Source organism: Pelmatolapia mariae, linkage group LG5, assembly GCF_036321145.2.
Source record: "Pelmatolapia mariae isolate MD_Pm_ZW linkage group LG5, Pm_UMD_F_2, whole genome shotgun sequence".
NCBI lineage: Eukaryota > Metazoa > Chordata > Actinopteri > Cichliformes > Cichlidae > Pelmatolapia > Pelmatolapia mariae.
In genome coordinates this window covers 9,343,274-9,360,417 of record NC_086231.1, presented here as the reverse complement: position 1 = coordinate 9,360,417, position 17,144 = coordinate 9,343,274, and the positions used below count along the sequence as shown (strand labels likewise).

General features: G+C 38.6%; 1 protein-coding gene across 1 annotated transcript; it reads left to right on the top strand.

Moving 5' to 3' along the window:
• The first annotated feature begins 686 nt into the window (after positions 1–686).
• si:ch211-286o17.1 (hematopoietic progenitor cell antigen CD34) lies at positions 687–16,523 on the top strand. Its single transcript, XM_063472865.1, has 8 exons — positions 687–875; positions 10,081–10,173; positions 10,725–10,963; positions 12,004–12,096; positions 13,633–13,753; positions 14,015–14,067; positions 14,873–15,022; positions 15,797–16,523. The coding sequence occupies exons 1-8, from the start codon at positions 791–793 to the stop codon at positions 15,983–15,985; spliced, it is 1,023 nt and encodes a 340-aa protein (XP_063328935.1). The 5' UTR covers positions 687–790; the 3' UTR covers positions 15,986–16,523.
• Positions 16,524–17,144: the final 621 nt, after the last annotated feature.

The window sequence follows — 17,144 nt, the reverse complement described above, 5'->3', positions numbered from 1 at the left end:
AGGGGGGCTAGATGCTTTCAGGACTTTGTGGAAGTGTGAAAGGTTTAAGCGTATCCTGTGGTGTCTCAACTACTGGCAAGACTCGCATTGATTGATGGCCTTGCCGAGTAGTGAGGACTGCAGGCCACTGAAATGGATTAATGCTATTAACATAACAGTGGATTGCACCTTTGTTTCGAGTATGATATTCTGCTCCACGGTCTATTTCTTTAAGCCTATTAAGGACTTGAATGTCACAGCCTATTGTGAGCTATCACCTTTTATTGTGAATGGATTAATGCTCCCGTCCAGACAGGGTTCACAGTTCAAACAGACATTGTTGCCCAGTCAGAGAATGGATGAAATAATGAACAGTGATCACCAAAACACTTCACACAATACAGCACTGCTATAATGGATATCTCAAGCACTGAACCACTTTTTTTAATGCACATATAATCTAAACATTGAGAGGCATTTAAAGAATGCAGAGGGTTTTTTAAAAAAACACACAACACCCCAACAAGATCTCATTACTCGCTTTTCCTATGTCTGCCTTGCTTTTGCCTGCTAGAAGGGTGGGGGCACAGATGAAGGGTTAAAGTGGAAGACGGGGTGTAGGGCTGGGCCTTAGTGAAGCAGGAAGGGGGGTGGCTATATAAAAACTGACAGAACACAAGTGGTGCTTTATCCACACCATCCTGCTCTGGGTAAGAGGAAACCCTAAAGTGCCTTGGCTCAACCAGCTTCTCGTCTTCTTTCCCTCTCTTTTTACTCACACCCGTTGGACGTGTGTCCGCTCAGGACAAGAATGGCAGCATCCTCCGCACAGAGAACACACAGGCCCTGCATAATGCCGCCTTTTGCTTTGCTCCTCATCGTTTCATTTTTAAATGGTAAGTTACTAAATACTAAATGCAAAGAATCCAAATTCTCAGATCGCATGCTCATCTGCTGAGTTCGAGTGAACTGTAAGGGTGGGGTTGGGGTGGAGCAGCGTTTGTTTGAATGGTCTTTGAGTTGAATCCAGGTTTTAACCCTACAACCCTTTGATTCTCAGGAATCCTAACTGTCTCCAACATAAAATAGATCTATATACATTCTAAAAGCAGCTGATAAAGATTTGTTTTCCCCAACATATTTCTCAGAAAAAGGTTACTTTGGAGTTTGCCCAGGCAAACAAAGGGATTTTTTTAGAGGGTGATTTTTTAAAATTATGAGGAGGTATAGTGAAGTTTGAAATGATATTTCAAGTTAAAATCTCTATTTTGAACTTTTGAGTATACAGCCAAACAGTTTTTAAGTATTATCTAGTTATTTTTTTGTATTGCACTCTACTGTACAACAGAACTATTTATGGGCATTCCTCTGGTGTTATGTTTCCTTTTCTAAAGCACTGGTTCCCATGATTTTCAAGGACTTTGAGAAATGTGTATTTATATTTAGCTGGTTGTAACGTGAGGCCAGTTGAAGCGTGCGTGGAAGAAGGGTGTGGGGTTTGCATGTTAATGTGCATTTCAAAAAAGGCTGTGGTGAAGTAGCAACAGATTTGCGGAGCCATCGGGGATATATCAGGATGTTCAACTTCCACAGTCAGTAGTGTATTTGGAATTCATGTTTGTGTGATGATGTCACCAAATTTTTCACACTGCAGGACTTATTCTAAAGTTTAATTCCTACAATAGCTTAATTTAAAAACATATATATATGTATTTTCCCCTGTTATTCAGGAATGTGGCAAATGTTTTAAATTCATTTGAAACCAGTTTTGAATAGAATTCCTATCTGTAGCTTTATACCAGTAAACAGACATTTGGTGACAGGAAAAAAAAGACAAAAATAAAAGATAGGATATGAGCAGAAGAAAATGTATATTAAGATTCAATAGTGGCATAGGAAAGTTCAAAACAACAAAAACAGCTCTCGTTCAAGCTCTTTGGCTCATGCTTTACTATCATCTTGAGTGCCCTCTGTTGTGGCTGCAAATGAATCACACACTGGGGGACTTAATTCAAACCTCATGTCCCGTTTATGGCATGTAGAACTTATGGGATTGAGGTCATCAGCAAAGGGAGGCAGCTGCATCGGCTTTGCAAAATAAAACTGCACCCATATAGTTTCAACCAACAGTGGGCTATCGATTCAGATCCGGAGGGATACAACTCTTATTCTCCAGTTGGATAAGAAAAAGAGTGTTCTGATGAGAAGTGCTAATTCAAAGCAGCTCAAAGCATCTGACACTGTATCTGGGCCAAATGGGCATGCCAAATAAAGATGAATAGCAATAAAGAAGATAGCAGATATTATAGTACAAATGAAAAACAGACCACTTAAGCTTAAGCATACTTCAACCACAGAATCAAGTTTTCAAACGTAGGCAACAATCCCTATTCCCGAATTGCCTTTCCAACCAAGGAGATGTGAGCATTGCAGTTATCTATATATAAAATTAAGATGGGTTTACTATATAACTCTGATGAAATGAGAGTAGACATACAGATGTTGTGAACAAGCATGTTACCCAGACAATGAGTTCATTTTTCATGAAACAGTTTAAGCTGACTTCATTGTGAACTGATTTGAAGAATCACTGAAGTCACAGATGTAGCAAAAGGAATCAGAAAAATGTCAGCAACAGATTGTTGACAGCTGAGATCATCTCCAGCTCCCCGTAACCCTGAGGTGCATAACTGATTAAGAAAATGGATGGATGGATGGAATGAGTTCATTGTGTTATCCTTGGAGTTAATAAATATTAACATTCTAACTGTTACTTTTATTGGAGCGCATTAAAAAGAGAAGACTTTAAGATTCAACTTCAAGATATTCATTATATATGTTGTGGTACAACTGAAATACTGATAATTAGTCAAGCAAGGAAATCCTATAAATCAGTGGCCCCCAACCCCCGGGCCTCGGACCGGTACCGGTCCGTGAGTCGTTTGGTACCGGGCCGCGAGAGTTGAGCCTCAGGTGTGAAATGTATGGTTTTCAGGGTTTTTATCGGTTTTCAGCGTTATTTTGTTATCGTTTTTATCGTTAACTCGGTTTTCCTGGGTCTTTTCACGTGTGTTATGAATAAATCTTTTTTTCGGTACCGATACTAGTTTTATTTTGTTGTATTTATCCGCGACACCTTAAAGACCGGTCCGTGAAAATAATGTCGGGCATAAACCGGTCCGTGGCACAAAAAAGGTTGGGGACCGCTGCTATAAATGACCAAGGTTAATATTAATTAAACAAGAATTCTAGTTCAACATCACACCATATCTGAGTATGTGTAAGTGATAACTGGCCATGTTATGGCTGGGAAAGCAATTTTTGATGTTAATTATATGAAGATAGATTAATGAAAGTGTTATGAAATGTTGCTGTAAGCATCTGTGTTTATTAGTCTCCAGTTGACTTTTTTGCTGTGTGGAGGAGTACCCTCACCCATCTGGCCCCGGCAGTGAGATTTTTTTCCCCCTGACGTTTCAAATCCCTCTGTATCTGAAACGTCAGTGTTTCAGATACAGAGAATGAATCTGTGGGCATTGACTAAGTGCAGTTAGTTCAACTTCTTGATGCATTAAGATGACTGTTATTCAGTACCACCCAGAAACGTGTGCTAGCTATGATAATTCCCGTCGATTTTCAACAGGTATAATCTTAAATTTGTTCTGGACAAAATCCACGTAAAGCCTTTTAGCAGTTGATCCTCAGCTTTGAATCACACTGTAACAGGATCTACCTGCACACACTCAAACCAGACAGGCTCATTTCATAAACGCACTAGGCAGTGAAACTTTAGCGGGCAACTGAGAGAGTGACTGTGGGTGTGTGAGTCTGTGAGAGGGGTTGGGGAGTGATATATTGCTTGCAATTGAAAACAGATGTCATGTTTCCTGATTGTGGTCCCTAGAAACAGGCATCACACTCTTGATAAGAAGCTGCAGTGCCTTCAGGGTTGGGCTGGGTGAATGTTACAGCTGGGCAGCATTGGGTGAGGTAGATTCTGCTTCACTGGCCTGATTGAAACCATAAGATCCAGTTGGTTTGCTGCCATGAGAGAAGAATGGCCTGACTTCTGCTATTAATTGGTGTGACAGAAATGACAGGGTAGGGGGTGCAAAGAGGGTGCAGTAGGGGGTGGGGAGGGTCAAGATAGTAGGGGTCAACAGACTGTTGTTTCAAAGAGGGTAGAGTTGCAGAGCATGTTTAACCCTACGGGACTCTGCTCCAATGTCACATTCCATAGTGTATGCTTAACAAACTCTGATACTAAATTATGAAAACATTCCTTAAGAAAACAACACTATAAATAAATCAATGAATGCTGTTTTTGTCATTCTGTAATCCTGCCTGAAATCGAGATAGACTCAGATGAAGGCAAATTCCACTTAATGACAGTAAAATAAGTTTTCTTCCATGTTTGGGCATTAATTATTTTAAAAAGAAATTATTTTAGGGATTCTTTTATACTATACTGCAGCAATACAAATATGTTTAGAATTGAAGAATGCCTGCAGAATTTTGTTTTTAAAGTCTTTTTTCAATATACTTCATAAAAGATTGTGGTTTTGCAACTAATTTATATGTTTATACATTGCATGCTTTTGACGCAGTGCTGATCAAACAGCATGTGGGATGTTATGGCATTCATTATGGATCTATCCTGCTACTCTGTTCCACAGCTTCCATTCACTCACCACTGCACAAGACATTCCTGTCCTGTTGACAAGAGAGTATTTCAAGTATATATAGTATGATCATGATTTTTGAGAGTGTTTACAGTGTGTGTGTTGAGAGTGTTGGCGTTTAGCATCAAAAACAACACATTTCTATACATATATACACATATTTTTTGGTTCCCCATAAAAAATGAACAAACTGTGAATTACAGCTATTGAAACTTTTTGTGGCGGCGGGGGCTAGTGGGGCTTCAGTCACTGGGATTTTAACATGGTGGTTAACTGATGTGTGTAGACCATTATCACCTCACTAAGCCCCATTACACATTACAGGGTTCTCATCAGTAGAAGCAGCAGAGGCCAGAGGTCACGGGCACACGATGCTATATTTTCTCCCCTCGTGATCATGTATCACAGGATTTTATGGAAGCCAGGGTGGGACAGGAGGCCAAAGGCTTGTAAGGCTAGATCACTGAAAGCATCCAACAGCTGGCTCATGCTTCACATATACATACAGTGAAGCATGCAGAGTGGTTGCAGTCACATGGGTGCATTTTGACAATTTAAATAAAAACCTGTCAATAAAGAAGAACAGATCCCTTGAGCGATGCATCAGGAAGGGCATCAATGAAAAAAAATCTGCCAAATCAAAGTGTTTGCAGCTCCCTCGTAAAATGAGTACAATAAAAAGAAAATTAAACTACGTTTTTTTAATAGTCATATCCAATATTATTTGTATTATTTCATTATTCCCTTTTTTCTGTTGCAACATTTGTTAAATCCCTTTTGTCTGCTTGTGACCATTTAGGAATTTCAGTACCAATAACATGCCTTAATCAGCGTGTCTCTTTTTGACCCTTGACTTAACTAGAAACAATCAAAATGCGGGACCCAGTCTCACAATGTGGAAGGAAAGAGGGAGGGAAAAAGTCTTTGGGTCACACATCTGGTCACCCTATGTACAGTACACCATGACGCAATCTTTGCAAACTTTCTGGAACATCGTGAAAGAAAGAAAACTGCTTTACGCAATGATATGCTGTGGGAGGTGTGAAGGTTGAAGTTAAATCTCATCTCGCTGGATGCCTGGGATTAGCTGTGCGTGACTGGGAGAGGGTGAAGGGAGACAGAGGGTTGGGAGGGAGCAGGGCGTGGAACCGAGGGCTCGTCTCCTTCCAAAGCCTGCCACATTCCTTCATCCAGAGTCCCAAGAGATGGGGGGTGTGTGTTAGCATATCCAGACTGCAGACTTTACTCAGAGCAATCTGGTGGGAAAATCTTTAAGAGGGCAATGAAGTCAGGGCCTACGCTAAATAACATATGGAATCTAGGTTTATTACAACAGTTACATTTGCCTTGTTTGTGCAGTGATAGCTAGACCCACGGCTAATGACTGATATCTTGACCTCTCTAAACATTAAACAGAGAAAGACAAAAAACATACCATACCATAAGAATTCAGTAAACCCAGTTAAAAGTCCCATTTAGCTGTCGTTTGAATGAATGTGTGAAAGGTAAAGAGAGGTGAGGTGGTGGTGAGTTCAAAGGTCATGCTGTTAGAAAATCTGTTGACCTCACAGAGGAAATACGGATATAACACCACTGTATCGATTACAGCACAAAGGCCAAGACTACAATCTACCTTTAAATAACAGACTTGCCTCTAAACCAATAACCAAAGCAGACGGCAAGTGTAAAAACAATCTACCAAAAAAGCAGCACTGTTAGGTATACAGTCAAAACAATGCGATCAAACTCAGATCCAAATGTTTTTGTAAATGTTGATCATAAGAGGTAATTATATTGCAGAGGTTTCATTCCATCTGGTTTCTGGTCTGTCAGGAAAACTTGTTTGCGTGTAATGAGTGATGGTTGGTCAGAGAGCTGGACAGAATTTACTGGCAATGTTGGCAGAGTTGCAGAAAGCCCTGTGTTATTTCGCCTCAAGCTAAACACGCATGTTTTGCTTTATAAAAGTGTTGCAGCCAATTCTAAACATGTACTTGAGATGCTCTTGCTTCATTATTATAGTTGAATTTTATCCAGCAAATATGTTAAAATATTGCTAATGTTTTCGTTTTCATTCACCACAACATCTCCCCAGCATCCAGCAGAGTCTGCTTCAAAGGCCAGACTGTTACTGAGGACTAAACATAACAATCAGCCACAGTGTACATCTTTAGACTTTTGTTTTACAACACAATTGACTGGGTTTTAATTGTCAATCCAGTACAGAAAATGACCTCAGAGCTGAAACAACACATTTCAGCCTTAGCCTTTGCTGTATGTCACGTTTGTATGAGAAAACCTAATTTATGCCTTACCATCTCACCCATACTAAACCTCCTCCTTTCCATTAAAATAAACAGACAGACAGACCACCCAGACATGGAGGGACTGGAGGGAGGGCAGCTGTAGGCCGCAGGCTGGAAAAGGATCTCAAAGACAGGTTTAACAAGGGAAGATGGTCCCTGCTCTGAAAGTAAACTAGAGATACAGAGTGTGTGCATGTGAAGTCAAACAGAGGATTCATATTTGCGACTTTCATATGATAAATTTACTGTAAATTTGATGTAGATGCAGAAGAGATCACTGACCCTTATGTGTTTTCTAAAGCAATTAAAAACAATGACAAAGTGCAAACCAGATCTCACATGACAGCTGCAATAGACAGTTGCTGACACTAATCATGCCAAAGGAACTCCTTAGAGATTACCATCCCACCTGTTAGCTATAGCACACACAATGTTTACACTGTACTTGTGGCACCTGCGTGTCACAATGGGTTATGAAGTTGGTGGAAATGTGTCACAGTGTCACCAGTGTGTAAACACGTGTCCCATATGTGAAGACCTCAGCTTGTGACAGAGAGATGACTCCAAGAAAAGAAATTAGAATTTGTCTAAATTTAAAAGAGGCTGCACAGTTCTGAAAAACCAAGACCAACTTTTACCAGAAATGATGGGAAGAGAAAAGTATTGAGAGGGTAAGGAACAGCCCATAATCCGAAGATTACCACATCATCTATCAAACATGGTGGAGGCAATGTTATAGCACGGGCATTTATAGCTGCCAGTGGAACCGGGCTAATAATGATCATTGATGATGTGACTGCTGATCGAGTGTACAGGGATATACACTCTGCTCAGATTCAGCCAAATCCTGTAAAACTGATCAGGCAGCATTTCACAGTGTAAATGGATGACGACCCAAAACGACAGCGAAAGCAAAGCAAGAGTTTCTCGAGGCAATGAAAAGGGATATTTTTCAATGGTCAAATCAGTCACCTGATCTCAGCTCAAAAGAAGATGTTTTTCATTCATCAAAGAAAAAGTGGAGGGGAGCGAGACTCCCAAACAAAGAGCGACTGAAGGTTGCTGCTGCAAAAGCCCAGGAGGAAGTACAGCATTTGGTAATGGGTCCTAAGTATTAGAAAACAGCATGGCACAAAAATGCCAGGGATTTTTAAATAGTTAATTGTGTGAATGCCTTACGGCATTTCACACTATTGAGATCCTGTTCCTCTATATTCTTTCTTCTACCTTATTATTCTAGTTGCTCCATTCTTTGCTGGTTAACTACTTCAGTTTTCATATTATTTTCACCATTCAAACTTTAAAATGTTCAGCTCTTCCTGCTAATTCCTGCTATATCTCTTGGTGCTCATAACTTTTATACTTTTTGAAATATTTAGCTTTTTATGCCATTTTTTGACCCATTTTGATGAACTGAACCACATTACAAGTGTGTTTGCTGATTTAGCTCGCCGGGGTGAGCTGTTTTTTAGCTCAGTGAGATGAGCAGCCGTTTTGATACTCGGAGGGCCAGGGAGAATGTCATCAATTTCTTTTAAGCAGACAGTTCAACTTTTTCACCTCTTTTCAGCAGAATTTTTAGTTTTTTTTTTACCTCTTTTCAGCAGAAAGTTCTGCTTCTTCAGCTGTTTTCAGCAGATTCCACTACACGGCATTCACACTGCATTTTCGCAGGAAATGCAACTTTTTCTAGTGACCATCTATTGTTAAATATTGTCTGTGGAGAGAGTTTGTATGCTCTCCATGCCAAAGGATCCAAGTACAAAAGTAGTTTCCTACTCTGGCTTCCTGAACAGAAAGTAAAATCTGTATGACTATTTATGTAAAAGTTAAAAGTGCCTTGTAGTGTAAGGTGCTGTGAGTTATATAAGAATAGAAAACTACTATATGAATATACGTCCATACTAGGAATTAAATTGATTGCTACGCATTAAATATACCATTTATAATTTTTGTTTGCTGTAAAATGTCAGCTTAAATTTACACAGAAATCTAATGTTCATCTATGTAATGTGTAACAGCTGTATGTGCAAACAAAAATGAAGTCAATTTAGGTCAAGAGGGGGCAGTACAGAGCAACTGCAAACTTGAAACCTGAAATCAATCACAAACTTAATATGGGACAATAAGGAATGACTTAGTAAGAGTGTAGAAGTAATGAGATCTGCAGAAGAACGGTATTATGGGAATGTTTTGAGAGTGAGGTAATGCTGTTGTTGTTAGACAGAGAGAGGGAGAGCTGGGTAAAATGGAATGAACGCTGCGTGCCCTGTATGGACTTTTGGATCCTACCCCTAACAAAAACACAATAAAGAACTCGAGTCAGTGACTGCAGAGTGCAGCAGCATAGCAGCAAACGAACACAAAAATCAAATGTGTCTTTAAAGCAGTCCAGGTTATTACAGGTTTTGAAATTAATCAAAGATGTTTTTCCTAAAGTCACACGTCTCCTGAAAAATGAACAACTGTGCCGTAACCTATTACATAATTCTATAATTTGGAAAAAGCTGTGGCATCATTGCCTGGTGTCTTTCAGCAGCACATTCAATCAGGGCATTTAACAGGTTGATAGAAACCCATTCCTCTCAAATTAATACAGTTCAGGAAACTATTTTGTACATTCCATTTGTGTCTAAACAAAAATAAGTGACTGCAAACGTAGGATCTTTTTTAAAACCTTGAAGCGAAAAAGATTGTATTTCAGAGTAAATGACTTTGTGATGTGATCCGTGGATCTGAGACTTTAGTTATTTACTGCACTACGATCTATTACCTAATCTTCCATCACTCCAGAGGCCTCGAGGGACATGAAGAAATAATACTGTGAGAACACTGAAGAGCTCTCATCGAGTCCAGGCATTAAGATAATAACTGACATTAAGCTAGTACACTTTTAAAAACCATTCTCCATCCATGCTACAAGCTGTTACCTCCGATGGCTAAATTTGCCATCAGTGGTAACAGCTCCGACCTACTTTCTTATCACAGCTGCATAGGTAAATTAAGATGATGGACAACTGACTCAATAAGTCATGTTTCTTCTGTGTAACTGAATGCAAAACAAACCCTTGAAAGATTCTTTCCTATACTTAACATACATTCTGATTTAACAGCAGGAGTCATGGCGCAGACAAACGAAACAGCGCCGGATATGGGATCGTCGATAGTACGTGGAGACATGGTCCAAAAGCCATTAGAAGTTCCTGGTAAGAAACACTATATATTACATAATAATAATACCTTTTATTGAGGTTTGTTGTACAGATTTATTTGTGTGTGTGACAAATGGACTCACTTATGAGAAGAAAAAAAAAAAAGAAAAAGAAAAAAGAAAAGAGCACTATATTTGAGTCACAATCTACGGAAAAAATACCAAGTTGTCTGACAACTCTTATATGAATACAGGTATTATCAGAACAAATGTAAAATCTTAGACCTGTAAACACAGGGCAGCAAAGTGTCCCTACGAACAGACACATACTTAATAGAGTTCATTTAAAGTGTACCTAAGCCCCTGGGCTGAATGGATTGCTGTAGCTGAAATAATATCATAATTTTTCAGAATGAACTGCATATAACCTCACGCAATTTTCTAAAACCATAGCCCACTCATTTGTCTACACACACTTCAAACCAAACTGCAATACTTAATAATAAGTAAGTTGCCACCTTTTTTAAGCAAACACCTGGAATCGAAACTGTGTGTATTGTATGACTATTTACCATATTAACCATGTCAACTGAATTATATTTTCAGCAAATGATTCACAAGGTCAAAGGTCGGTATTTCCTATTGATGAAGAAGGAAATCAAGTGGTTACAGCAGCTACAGCAGCTACAACTACACAGAAGCCGGGAAACAATGATTACAGTCAAACTGAAGCTACACAGAAGGGATTTGGTGCAACAGAATTTACACTTGTGGTACGCACAGAAATTCTGGAATCAGATACTCCAGCACCTTCAAGAGGTGACGGACCTAACAATAAACCAAAGGTAAGACTGGCTGTCATAACATAAAGCAATGTTACTAGTTTGAAGTTTATTTGGAAGAGTAGACCGAGAAAAGCATGTTGTTGAATAGAAACAAGTAAATGTGATTTAAAACAAAAAAAAAAGGACAAAACAAATCATTTTACTTCTTATTTGAAGACGTCTACTTTAAATACTCACTTTAGAATAACATATAGCTGCAAAAGCATAGAACATTGAGGGACACCTGGTTTTACATCAAATTTTCAAATGTTGCAAATTATACTGAGGCGTGACGTTATTTGCAAACGATTCCTGATGTGGAAAAAGGATTAGTGGTAGCTGATTTTGCATAAGAAAATAAGGATTGATTTCATACAAAATACATTTCCTTTGCATTTGTTCATCAACTCAAAAATGTCATCCCTGCAGCAAAAACTGATACAAATTGTCATCTCTGAATATTTGAGCTCAATCCTAAAAGTATGACTTAGATTTTTTTTCCCCCCTTGTTCTGGGAGCATCAAACATGTTTGCAATTAAGACAATGTTATTTGGACTCGCTCAGAAAATCAATAACAGTTAAAAACATCCTTTTTTAATGATTAAAGTAGCTTAAAAAGTAGCTTAGCAGAGGAGCGCATTAATACTTCACTTTTTAGGCACTTGAATGACATTAACCTAAAAACAGAGAGATGACAGGACACCCGACATGCGTAAGATATTGACTTCCTTATTGCATTGTATGAAGTTAAATTTAATTCTATTCCATTTTGTAAATTTCCATTGTTTATGTGTTTCATATTGTTTCATGTTTAGTGGATTTAATTTAAATAACTTACAGATATTGTGTTTTTGAATGTGCCATTAAGATGATTGTTTCACATAGGATCAAATTATGATACAATTATTAGAAAGGGCAACAAAGGAATTCAACACTAAATCGAATTCTGTGTATATACACTGGTTAGAGGAACTGGCTACATTGGGCTGGTGCCATGCTGCAGCCTAATGGTAAGAAGGGTACATCAAGGTTAAGAGTTTTGGTTTCTCTCTTTTTACAGCCGGTGCCAAAGGATGATGTCAGATGCGTGAGCAAAGAGGTTATCGAAGACAGAAGTGCTGTCAGTCTGAAACTCAAGGCATCCTCCAACTGTGTAAGTCATGTTTCTTATTCTCATATTCGGTGTACAATGAAAATGTTTGGAAGACGTAGCAGGAAGAAAAATATACAAAATAATACAGGTAATAAGAACGAAATAGCCGAGAGTAAAACAAAGAATCTTAAAATATTCCTGCATACATTTCATCCTGTGCTCACACAAACAACACACTCACAAAACAACCAACCGCACTAGAGAGAAAAATATTCCCTGGATTGGTTTACTTGCCATTCCCACTGGCAATCAGGCAAACATGAGCTCAGCAGGAAATTTTTCCTCATTTTGAAGGCAGTAACTGTTACATCTCAGTGAAGCTAGAGAAAAACGCTGCCCAGGAAATGTCCAAAGATATTTCTGCTGTATGTAATCCAGGGGATGTATTGTGCTATGAGTGCAGAGGGAGTAGGAGCATGATGGGAAGCTCACCGCTACTGTAAAATGAATAATGTAAAGAGACCTCAGGCAGTACTGTGGGTGTGTGTGTGGGTGTGTTTGTGTTTGTGTTTAGAAATATACATTCTCCAGTGTCTAAGCATAACAGCTTTGAGGTCTACAAAGCTATGTGGAGGTCTGAACTCACTAGATATGGTTTCAGTTAGCTACAGCTCTCATGTAGCCTGAGCAGCAAATGCCTTGTTTGACATTTTAAAAATGAAGAATATACTGTAACCAGCAAAATAACACCGGGGGTTCTTGTGCCACCAGTCAAAGACATTTACCAAGGATTTCTGTTTTTCACTGTCATTTCAGAGGAACAATTTTGCTCTAATCTAGAGCAAATTAAACAACAACAATGGTTCATGTAAAGTTTATCACAACTGGGCAGTACAGTTTATCCTGCTATGGTTATAAACAGGATGAAACCGAGATCTGAAATGAACCGTGCTTCAGATCAGAGAGTAAACCTTGCTCACAGGGAGGGACTGAAACAGAGTAGGGTATATAGGCATTTACCCTTGCGTTATTTAAAGAGTGAAGTATTTCAGTAATGGCATGCAAAATTCCTGATATGAGACACTGTATATAAAACAGTGATGGACCTGCAAAATAAGGTCTTGGCTATCCAGCTAAATATGTAATTGAAAGGCTTATCTAGTGCAGTGCATTCATTTATGAAACTGAAACATTCAGGTGCCACTGCAGGGAAACTGAAATAAAAATCGAGTTATCAGATAAGCGTGCACATTCCCTAGCTGTCTGTTACTGTGTCCTGCCATCTGTTCCTTTTTGAAATGAGATAAAGGGCTGCTACAGTGTGGTAGATTCTGTTGTTTGGATCAGATTACATGAAAAGGTAGCACACAGAATTGTGATAGCTCTGATTGGATTAAAGACAAAGAGAATTGAAACTGAGCGTGAAGGGATTAGGGAATGAGAGAAAGATTAAAGGTGATACTGAAGGTTTGGTGCTGTGATTTTGAACGGAGCTAATGATTTGGTATTAGCAATGAATTTCACGTTTATTCTAGATTTTGACATGTGAAAACTGTTTCAGTGCTAATTACCTTTTATTTGTTATCTTTTTTGTAGGAGCAATCTAAAGTGAAAATTCAAAGCGTTCTACAAGAGCTATGTAGTGAGGACTGTAAATTAGAGATCTATCAGGAAAACAACTCAGATGAAATCCTTGTGTCTGGGAAATATGTTGAAGGTCAGTACCAATATGATTTTTAATGAGCTCAGTTTGAAATTTGATATTCAGTGATGAATCCTATGATAAGCGTTTTATGTTTCTGCTGGCAGGAGTTATAATTCCTGCAAAATCTGCATTAATGTCATCTTCTTTATTGCCTTAAACATTAAAAAACACCAATAAATTTTTAAAGCAAAAATGATCTTGTCCAACAATATAGCACCCTCTGGTTATGTCTACCTTGTGACGGTAAAAACACCAACATTTGTGTATTTACAGATGATGTTACAGGCATGGCTAACAAGTTCAACAACGACAACATAAAAGACAAGGTAAAGTCCCACCTAGAGTACACTATATTGCAGAAATACTCCACACAGGTGTCAGTATAGTCGTATAATTTGGATGTAATCTCAGTGCCAATTACCTTTTATTTTTGTCTTTGTGTCATAATGTCACTTTATCTGTTATGGATAGATAAAAATTCAAACCTATGCAATAGCACGAGGGCACCAAAGAGCCTCTAAAACTTGACTCATAATCAAACTCGACAGGAAGCTACTCATGGGAAAAATACGAAATACGAAAAGAGTTTGGAGACTTTTTCAAAGGCATCAGGCTGACACTTGGTGTCAAACCCCACAAACAATCCACTTGTCAACAGCAAAACATTTTTTTCTAATACCTAGGGAACAATATTTGGTTATGGGTGTGCCTGTTACACCCATCTGTTTCTTTGCATTTGTCATACTCTACAGTTCACTCCCTGTTCCAACATACACTGAACAAACTTATAAGCAATTTCCCTCTTTCTGACACATTTCATTTTTCATTATGCTGTCTATCTGCTTACTGGCATCTTTTTTGACACTGCTTTGAAGCCAGGAGATATATTGTAGCAACTATGGATACATTGCCAGAAAGATAGGCTTTAGATTGGAGTGGTTTTCCCCCAAAATCTCTCATTAGACAAGGCACTGTCACTGGATAATGAAGATCTTTTTCTCCAAGTAAAAAAATATAGTTCATGGGGCCCACTTCACTTTCTACAGTGATCTTTTTTCTGGTTTTCTACAAGTGCTGTAATTATGACTGAACACTCAACTAATGTTACTTTGTGCACATTTTTATAATCAGACTGATGTGAAGGAGGCTGTTCCTCGCTGGGGAAAGAACTCAAAGTTGGTACTGGTTTCCTTGCTACTGACTGGCCTGTTGCTGGCTGCTCTGCTGGTGGCTGGTTATTACCTCAAGACGCACCGCAAGAACTCAAAAGGAGTCCGACTGGTGGGTAGATTTATTGCCAAAAATCCACGATTTTTAATAGTTACTTTTCACATGATAGCCACTGTGGGCGCTGTGTTTCATTTAAAAGCAGCAATGAAGTAAATTATAACAGTTACCTTCCTGCCTGGGTTTGTGTTAATGTTTTTTAAGAGTAAATAGCTGAAATTAACCTTTGACCTGATCTAACCAAAGTACACAGTGACTGTAAATTTTCCAGAAAAAAAATGTACATATGGATCTGAGATCACATGTGTTATTATCTTACAGTCAATTCCTGACTTAATAGAGTAAGCAAGCTAAGGTGGTGCTTTCTCTTGTTTCTGCTTCAGCCTCTTGCCTGGGGGATACAGATGGTTTAATTTTTTATCTAAAGAACATCACGTACATTACGTATGATGGCACATCCATGTGATTGCTGGTGTAACAGCTTGTTGATGCTGTGCGTTTTTCATTAAGATCTTTTGTAAGAATCAGTCATGGCCACAAACTTCTCACTGACAGAGTAAAAAAAACATCTCACTTTCAAACTTTGTCTTCGCCAAGAAAGATAATAAAGCAAGTATGTGTGGAAACTGCAAGGAAATAGCACACACCCTAAGACTGTAGTACTCATTAACTGAGAATGTGCTTGTTTAAACAACTCCCACAAAAACAAATCGATTTTCAATTACACACCATGTGGCTTGTATGTTAAAACGTAGCTGGCCTGTGTTAAACCTCTCCTAATCCAGAATGAGTTATGAAATGAAGTCTTGGTTCTGTGCTCTCTCTTAGGCTGAGTCTTTTCAGGTTGATGAGGAGAACCAGGCCAATACACTGGTGTCTGTTGCACCCCTGCCCCAGGAGCCAGTTGATAAGCCCACTGTCAATGGAGAGTCTCCTCCAGAAAATGGGACCAATGCTACTCCCACTACCAATGGACACTCTGCCACCCAGACCCCCGTGGCTGACACAGAGATGTGAATCACGACACCTTCAACCTCTTTTGCCAGTCATCCTCTGGGACCCACTGGTCTCTCATCCTCAGTGTGCAAATTGAGATAAATTCAACAATTTTTCTCTCCTCAATCCATGCCATTCTGAATGATAACAACAACAAAGTCCCTGCTGACAATATAATGACAGCGGGGACTGTTCCTCCAATGTGAAAAGTTTGGGAATACTTACTTTTGCCAAATTCAAGAGACGCTATGCACGCTGACTGACTGGGATTTGTCTTTTGACTTTTTAATATAGTTGAAACAATCTTTGTAGGATAGTCAAATAATGCCATATATGTCATATAATGTTGATTCGTGACAAAGAAGCAGAAGATGCTTTGTTATTTCAACCAACAATTGTGTTGCAGTGAAACAGTGAAGCCAGGCAGCTGAATGGTGACCAGTTTTTATACCGTTTGACTCGGCTATAAAAAGGACTGACACTCTCCCATCACTTTTTTTGAAACGCTTCTGTATTTGCCATAAACTAAATGGAATTTAGTTTATGAATTGACTGAATTGGCTGCATTTTTTTTTTTTTTTTTTTTTTTTTTTTTTTATACACAGGTAATTGTCAAACTGCAATTTAAAAAAGAAGCCATATTTCCATTTATTACAGATAGCAAAAATCTGTTGACATAACATAAGCATAGAAAATGATTAAATAGCAACAATCATGATTTTTGGTATCATTGAGGTATAAAAATGTTAATAAGCTATTCATGTCAGTAAAAGTCCGCTGAAAATAACACAGTTGCCTCAGTGCTTTAGACTCTAGCCTAGTGAAAAGTTCAACTTTTTTAACTGACCTCTGATCAAAGTTGAATTGTTTCAGAGAACAAAGTGCATTTCTATTTTTGTGGTTGCATGGTTTTCACTAATGTACAGATTGTTTAATTTTTATTTTCAACAAATCAAGATCTTCTCTACTCTTACCACTGTCTCAGAACATGATGAAGCACAGCAGCAGGTCAAGTTTATAGGGAAAAGTGGGAGGAAAACAAATGACACAATGACAAATACAATCAATGTCATTGGCACACGTCAGTTCAGCATTCCCAAGGCTGCTCTTATCACCTTGTTGATAGACACATACACATTTTGTGCTTCTCTTTTAAATAACTGGCTTCTTTTTTGATATA